This window comes from Bactrocera latifrons, unplaced genomic scaffold, assembly GCF_001853355.1.
Source record: "Bactrocera latifrons isolate USDA-ARS-PBARC rearing strain unplaced genomic scaffold, ASM185335v1 scaffold_17, whole genome shotgun sequence".
In the NCBI taxonomy this organism is placed as follows: domain Eukaryota; kingdom Metazoa; phylum Arthropoda; class Insecta; order Diptera; family Tephritidae; genus Bactrocera; species Bactrocera latifrons.
Genome location: NW_017535185.1, coordinates 1,690,175 through 1,699,173, shown reverse-complemented (window position 1 = coordinate 1,699,173; position 8,999 = coordinate 1,690,175). Strand labels below are relative to the sequence as shown.

At 34.6% G+C, this 8,999-nt stretch overlaps 1 protein-coding gene across 1 annotated transcript; it reads right to left on the bottom strand.

The window, feature by feature from the left end:
- Window positions 1–206: 206 nt before the first annotated feature.
- On the bottom strand, window positions 207–8,801 carry LOC108966719 (short/branched chain specific acyl-CoA dehydrogenase, mitochondrial). The gene is made up of 5 exons (XM_018929747.1): window positions 8,593–8,801; window positions 8,264–8,369; window positions 1,497–1,804; window positions 922–1,092; window positions 207–836 (listed from the first exon to the last, which is right to left on the bottom strand). Exons 1-5 carry the CDS (start codon window positions 8,623–8,625, stop codon window positions 213–215), a joined length of 1,242 nt encoding a protein of 413 aa, XP_018785292.1. The 5' UTR covers window positions 8,626–8,801; the 3' UTR covers window positions 207–212.
- Between the last annotated feature and the right edge of the window lie 198 nt (window positions 8,802–8,999).

Here is an 8,999-nt window from a genome sequence, read left to right as displayed (position 1 = left end):
GTGTATAAAAATAGTTTTTAAAAATTTGCTTTCAACGTTACCTACATATATAATAATATATATATACAAGTTAATCTGGTATTGAGCGCATGACTTTGAGCTTGCAGCATCACACAAACAATACACTAATAAATGCACTATAGTTTTCTGTTACGATATTGCACCTGCCTTTTAACTGGCATACAACAACAAACATTTTCTTTCTATTTACTTTACTTGGCGTACTCTTTCTTGATCACTTTAGCGATTGTACTCAACTGCATGTTGGTAGTACCTTCATAGATGGCGCCAATCTTAACATCACGATAGTATTTCTCTTGTGGGAAGTCACGCGTGAAGCCGACGCCACCCATCCAGTCAATGCACTTGATGGTGGCACGTTGCGCCACCTCTGACGCGAAGAACTTGGCCATGGCGGCTTCTTTGAGGAACKGTTTGCCCTGCTCCTGCAAACGTGCCGCATTGTAGGTGAGCAGACGTGCCGCTTCGATCTCGGTAGCCACCGTGGCGATTTGATGTTGCATGGATTGAAAATCATAGATCTCCTTGCCGAATTGCTTGCGTTCCAGGAGATAAGGTATGGTGTGATCGAAACAACCTTGCGCGAGTCCCACCATTTGTGCGCCAATACCGATACGTCCCTCATTTAAGAAACCAGCAGCATACTTGTAGCCATGACCGAATTCACCCAGTAAATTCTCTTCGGGTATGCGTACGTTATCGAAGGTTATCATGCATGTGCCAGATGCGCGTATGCCCAGTTTGTCTTCGGGCTTATTCACAATTAGACCGGGTGTATCGCGATCGACAATGAATGCGGTGATACCGCGATAGCCCTGAGGGCGAGATAAATTAAAAATATATATTTAAAAAAACAAATTCTATGTATTCACTTTGGCAGTAGTTAATGATTTCACTTACCGCTTCTGGTTTGGCGTTAGCGAAGACAAGGAAGACGCCGGCCACATCGGAATTTGAGATCCACATTTTTGTGCCGTTAATCACGTAGTGATTGCCGTCTTTTTTGGCAACAGTTTTCAAGCCAAATGCATCCGAACCTGCACCCGGCTCAGTCAAAGCGAAGCTGCCAGGCTAGAAACGCAAAAAACAAGTTGAAGTTTGATTAGAAATACGAAAAGTCTTTTTCGACTACCCAATACATTTACAAGTATTGATATTTACAAGCCCGTTATACGCTTAATTTACAATTTCTAATTGACAGCTTAACTACTTGAGCTATATTGCCTAAGATATTGACTCTACCATAGCACAACAACATTTTCCCATTTGCAATATGGATCATGCTATTACGTATAGTAAATATTTAACAYCTGTTCATTAAGTATGTACTCTATCATTCCTGTATATTTATTCTATAATAAAGCTTTTTAATCAAACGTGTGTCTGTCGTGATTTGTAAATATTTAATCTGTCATATAATTGAGTTATTATCAGTGACATAAACTTATTTATTGTATTTTAAACACAATACTCACATACTCTTGCGCCAACTTCGGTAAATACTTCTTTTTCTGCTCCTCACTGCCGACTTTTATCATTAAAGAGACAACCAAAGTATTGTGGATATCAACGAGAGCAGCAACGGCCGGGTCAACCTTTGACAGCTCTTCGACAACTAGTATGGTGGTCAAGAAATTGCAACCACTGCCGCCCAAATCTGGATCAACCTCAATGCCCATTAAACCGTTCTCGAAAACTGCCTGCACCACTGAGGGATCGAATTTGTGTTCCTCGTCCATTTTTTTAACAAGYGGCGCGATTTGTTCTTGAGCCAATTTGGCAACTAAAAATTAATGGGAAACATAAATTTATTTTTATTAATAAAGAAGTGGAAGCATGAAACATAATAAATGCGTGAGATACAAAAAAGCTTAGAAATATTAATATATATAACAGCTTTCTTCGATTTTCCAAACGCTGGAGAGTGGCGAATCGAACAAACTATATCACATCAAGCGTACATATACAGCATGTGCAAGACTTGATGCTGCTCGACCTTCTCAAGCGACATCGCTTCGCTCTATAGTCTCTTGAAAAATTCCAAGAAGACCTGACGTTTTCGAGCCAAATTTTGTTCAGCGGTGAACCCATTTCTGGCTCAATGGGAATGTAGACAAGCAAAGTTGTCGCATTTGGGACGAAGAGGAACTTGAAGAAATTCTAAAGCTGCCATTTTATCCAGAAAATCAAAGGTTTGGTGTGGTGCCGGTGGAATCATCGGCCCATATTTTTTCAAAAATGATGCCGGTGAGCACTTAACCATCAATGACAACTGTTATCATTGCCATGATAACCGACTATTTGATGCCTGAAATTGAAGCTCGTGAACTCAGCGACATTTGGGTGCAATATTCAATGGATTTATGGAGAGAACACTTCGATGAACAAATAATTTCACGTTTTGGGCCGGTCCATTGACCACCAATATCGTGTGATATCACACCGTTCGATTTTTTTCTGAGGTGATATGTAAAGTCTAAAGTTTATGCGGACAATGCCGCTTYGATCCAGGCCCTAGAGCAAAACATCACGCGTGTCATGCGCTAGTTACCAGTCGAAATGCTCGAACGAGTCATCGAAAATTAGACTCAACGGATTGATCATTTGAGTTGTAAATAACGACAACGACGAAAAAGACGAGTAGTATGAGTTCTGCGGCGACATAAAAATTTAACGAATGAACTGGTTAGACCTTGTCGTCCGGAACGGAAAATGATGCTCCAGCAAAAAGCGTTTTTGATTCGAGATCTAGAGGTGAACAACGAAAGCAACGGCAGCCAAGGTTCCAATGGAAGAACCAACTGCATAACGACATAACATTCTAGCACGATGACTGACTTTTTGGCCAAACACGAAATGAACGCCAATCGCTGAGTCAAAATTTAGCTCGGTGTAACTTTTTACTGTTTTCGAAACTGAAAAATTCGCTTCGGGGAAGCGCGACATGAGTCATTCGCTAAAGGCTCTGAAAGCTTATAAAAAGTATATGGGAAATTGGATCAAATTTCAAGCTTGTGTTGGCTCAAAAGGAGACTATGTTTATAGCCTTTTAATACAGATTCGTATTAAAATGCATGAAAATTATATTTTTTTTTTATCAGAACGTGTCAAATTCGCTATGATATGTAGTCTTGCACAAAAATTTTTGAATTTATGAATATAGTAAATAAATAATTGAAACGCAAGTAATTCCAATGTAAATAGAATCGGAACTACCGTCAGTAGTATGTACGTATGCATATGAATCAGTTTTATTATGAAAACAAACAAGTAATAAATGCATATAATATGAAAATAGTCAATAGCATCAAACGAAGTTTCGCGTGAATGAGCTGATCGTGTCACGTCATATGCTGCTCTCAGCAGACAAGCCCACATTTTGTATCTATAGTATACACCATACATACATATCTAGTATATTTGTAGCTCAGCGCTGGGCATACCTCCTTTAATACGGTAAACGTGAGCGGCAAACTCTCTCTCAAGTTCATATACATATGTATATGATATACACAATGCTTTTACGTAAATATGTATGTGTGCATACATTGTTGGAAACTCATCACGTTATGGTACACATTTAAATCCAAGCATGAAGCTTTTATAATACCATATATAGTATACACACATATATATATACATATGTACATACACACTTTTTGATAGCTAATAAATAACAAGTGATAAATATCAGGTAACTACCACAAAAATATTTATGCCCTGAACAGGGTATAGTGTTGCGCTTGCCACGAAGTTTGTAACAACCATTAGGAAGATCCGACTGAAACCCTATAAAAAATATAGTTTTTGAGAATTCGCTTTAAATTTTCTGTCGTACCCAAGAAATTGGTCATTTAAAGGAACCGCCGATATCGAACCAGTATAGCATACGTATAGCTGTCATACAAAGTGAACGRTCAAAAATAAWTTCTAGTATGAACAACTTTTTTATTTGACGAAATAACTTCACCAAACAAGRCAAGGATTATTTTKTAAGACAACGCTTTAATATCCAAAGAAATATGCCAGATCGAATTACTATAGCAYATCGCTGTCATACAAACTGAACGTTMAAAATTARGTCTTTGTATGAAAAACTTTTTTATTTGACGGAATATCTTCCCCAAATTCGGCAAGGATTATTTTCTAAGGCAATGCTATAATATTTGTAAACATTTTCCAGATCGAACAACTATAGCATATCGCTGTCATACAAACTGAACGCTCAAAATTAAGTTCTTGAATTAAAAACTTTTTTWTATGAAAAGATATTTKCACTAAATTTGGCATTAATATTTGTTTAAGGCAGCCCTATAAYATCCAAAGAAATTCYYCAGATCRGATCACTATATGATATAGCTGTCATACAAAATGAACGCTCAAATATTCTAAGAAATTTTCCTGATCAGTTGACTATATCATATATGTAGCTGTCATACAAACTGAACGATCAAAAACAAGTTCTTCTTCAACTTTGTGAAAACCTCATTATTTGTGAAGGGTATTCCTGCTTCGAAGCAACCGAACTTTTTTATTATTTTTTTTTTTTTACACATATTGACAAAAAAGCTGTGTTTTAAAGAATACACACGAACAACTAAGCGCATCTATTGCCAAACGTGTAGTATTTCAGATCAGTTACTCTCGAGTCAAGGCTTGTAAAAGCTGTTTCCAAATCATAAAAAAGCGTTCTGTATTCGTACTTGTTTGGCGACAACTCACTATATACTCAAAGAAAAGTGAATCGCGCATTTCATAAAAAAGGCACGAATGTACATATGTATGTCTGGTATCTTATTTTCTTTTGCCCAATTATAYCAACACACACTCATATGTTGGCACATAAACTGATTAGATAGCTTCTTGCTTTGTTGACTATATTTATATTCATAAATATTTAKGTACACACATATGCTATATACATATATACATATGTGTATGTGTAGATCAATATGTATAATATAATTTAGCATTTCTATTGATGTGGCACTTGTATGCATACACGAATACGATACAAGTATAAATAGACCGCAATGTGTGTGTAATTATAACAAACAGCTTTGCGAAGCGTTCGGACCAGTTCTGAAATTCGCTTTAGCGATGTTTAATTGACGGACAAGTGTATRAGAACAATAACAACGACAAAACATTTGTAGCATATCTGTGAGAATTTTTATACCCTAAACAGGGTGTAATAAGGTAACCACGAAGTTTTTAACGCCCAGCAGGAACTAGCGGAAATCCGATAAAGTATATTCGGACCTGAAATGCAAAACTACATATTTTTTGCTAAACCTTCAAACGGTGTAGTTTTTCAATGATCCAAAAATTTATTCAAATTAAACATAGCATTTGGACTAACCAGTTTTTTGAGCTCAAAACGAGCTATAAAAGTTTAGATTAAATTTTTTTTTTGAAATACGTTTTAACACTATTTTTTTTTTTTTTTTTTTTGATATGTGTACTTATAAGCATGTGTATGTGTAGTCATACATGTAGTATACATATATTAACTTTTTCTTTTATGAAGGCGATTGTCGATCAAGATAACCTGACAAAGMGTGTTTGCTTTCCTTTCAGTACCTGAAATACTGAGGACTCATGCATGTACAAAATCGTAATTACAGTTAATCGCAATTTTTAACTAAAACAAGAAAAAAARACTTCAATACTCTTTACAAATAAATAAATTTACAAACAAAAACTTGAATCCGATCGTTCAGTTTGTATGGCAGCTATATGATATAGTGGTCTGAACTGAACAATTTCTTTAGATATTTATCTGTTTTTTTTTTAGATAATAGTCTGGACCAAATTTAGTGAAAATATCTTAAGAAATGAAAAAGTTTTCCATACAAGAACTTGATTTYGATCGCTTAATTTATATGACGGCTATATGTTATAGTGGTTCGATCTGAACAATTTCTTCGGGTATTGTGGGGATACTTTGGATAATACTTCACGCCAAATTTTATGAAAATACGTTGACAAAGAAAMAAGTTTTCCATACAAGAACTTGTTTTTGATGCTTCAGTTCGTATGGCAGCTATATGCTATAGTAGTCTGATCTGAACAACTTCTGTGGCGATTATGCAGGTGTCTTAAATAATAGTCTATACTAAGTTTTGTGAAGATAGCTTGAGAAATAAAAAAGTTTTACATACAAGAACTTGTTTCCAATTAATGAGCAGCTCCTTAGGCCGAATAGGTCATGTGCAAATTTTCAGATCAATATCTCAAAAACTGGGGAAAAACGAACTATTTTATATACAGATAGATAAACAGACAGGCGGACATTACTAAATCTACTCTACTTGTCCTGTTCACTTTAAAAAAAAACTACATAACACGTACTTTTTGAGTTTTATAATTCTTAAATAAAATTTTATAGGTATAAATAAATATAATATTATAGGTATAATAAATTAKAAAAAAAAACTTTAGCAACTACAGCTATCGGTTTCAAAATTCTTAAATAAATATAATTTTGTCAACTTTCCAACTACGAATTGAGCCGCTGATCACTCTTGCTCACGCATATGTGTGTCTCAATTCAACTCTCAAGGAAAGTGCCGAACATAACCGCATGCCAGGCACGCACATCCAGCGCACTAGAACAGTACAACACGGAGACGTTGACAGCGGCGTTCATTTAATTTGMTCTATCACAAGTGTAACGCTTTTCAAATTATTGTATGCAATCTGAACCGCTGACTGCTTGTGAAAAATGCAACACAAACGTAGGTTGGAGGAACTAGCTCTCTCTATAACTGTTACTAAATATCTAAAATTTTGCTACCTACTACTTACTACGCCATATTCATTCAATTACACATGTTTGAGTTTTAATTAAATTTGCATTTAGAGAAATTCAAATTCAAATAATGTGTCAACAGATCGGAAACACATGATATAAATGGAAATGGATAATTATGCGACAAACGGCGAAAATTCGCGGCGCTACGGAACAGGATGCGAACCCATGCCTTCAAAATGGTTACGAATCTATTTACAAGTGTTGTTACGGCCTCGGCTAACAGTGCCAACTTCAAGTATTTGTTTATTAAGATACTTGACACTAGCAACGCCCCCTGGCGGYGAAAAATACTAACTAAATTTGACGATGTGGACTATTTCCTCTTTTCTTCGCGTAGCAATAACTGAAATGGCTGTTGAGAATAACAAAATAAAAACAAAGYGGCAATGAAATTATTAGAATATTAATTATTATTACTTCGTCGTTTACTATGGAAAAAGAATAATAAAATTATTGCCTGTCGCATATRTTATTTCATATGTTGGTAATGAAAAGTAAGAGCAATTTGAAAATCATTTATATTATTGTAAATTGTTAGAAGCACAAATAAATTATAGATGCTGCTGTATAYAAACATACATATATGTACATCTACACATATTTATATACATCATATATGTATGTAAATCAACTATACATATGTATGTGCATGATGAGGCAAATATGTGGGCATGTTTACCTTTATGGCTGGACTTAAGGTATGTATGTATGTGCTATAGGTATCTGTATTTAAAGTTATGCACATATTTTTTATGTATTAGAAGATACATATTAATTTATACATTTTAGTTTGTACATAACCAACCGGCTTAGATAGCGAGCGTGCACAGCATTTCAAAAACACAAGACCAAAAAAAAAACATTGGAATATCCACAGAGAACGTAGAATAATTTATTTTAAATTCACTGATAGCCCTTTAATAAGTTCTAGAAATCTTTTGTGGCCATATTTCTACTTTGTATTTATAATAATTTAGCACCAGCTAAGATTTTGGAAGTTATGTAACGTTATCAATAGACAAAAAAGCAAGATTAGTTTGTACAATCACGTATGTATATACATACATATGTATCTACATATGTACATATATACACAGTATCTAAATATTTATATACATATGTAAGATTCCGACTATGGCAACAGAAAAAATACCATTTAAAAAAATGTATATACATACACACATACATATGTATGTATGGGGTATATGTATGTATGTAAAAAAATGTATATACTCCAAAAAAAATTATTTCTATATACATATATTCCAGAAAACAATATTTATATTATATATTCACATTTCTATATACATTATCATACATGTTTATACATAGCTCTTCATGTACAAACGTGTACGCRCACGCAGGATAACCTTCATCTACACAATTTACTGCTGTTATATACAATAAAAGTCATTATTTACTCACCGGTCTCCTTCATTACGCGCTCATCGTCAGTGAGGACAGTGAGTGCTGACATGGCACCTGTACCGCTGGACAWGCATTGCTGTTGGCGCAGGACCGTGTTAGCAACCTAAATGAAAATTATTATTTGACGACAGCAACGAGATTTTATTGTGTTTCAATTAATTGAACAAAATATGCGCATACATATGTACATCTTTATATATAATATTTTCATGTGTAGATCTATATATATTTATATGTATATGTACATATAGACTAAACATATTTTCTATCATCTGTSTATATGAAGTTGTCACGCATATGTTGTTGTGTTTTATTGCTTAACTTACCATACGTAAAGGTATTTTTCTCAGGTAATTCATTTTCCTTTTTGTGSACAACTGTTAATTTTTAATTGAAAAATATTGATTACCAGTAGCTAACTAAGAACTGGACGATACAATTTTGGCAACAACAGCAACTTTGGAACGATCAAATCGAACTGAAAACAAMTGGCTGATTGTAAGATCACTTAAGCGAACTAATTGAATGTGGTATTCTTGATCACTGTGCAATTGATAGGAGTGTTGCTGAAACCACAAGTCAAGTAGAGTTGCCGCTGTTAAATGARGCTGTTAGCAACATGGCTGGGCACATGTATTATAAATATTAGGTAAATGTGTCAATATATGAAATAGGCAAATATGTTATGTATCTTTTCTTATGCGAAAAGCTAAACGCAGAGGTACGGTTCTGA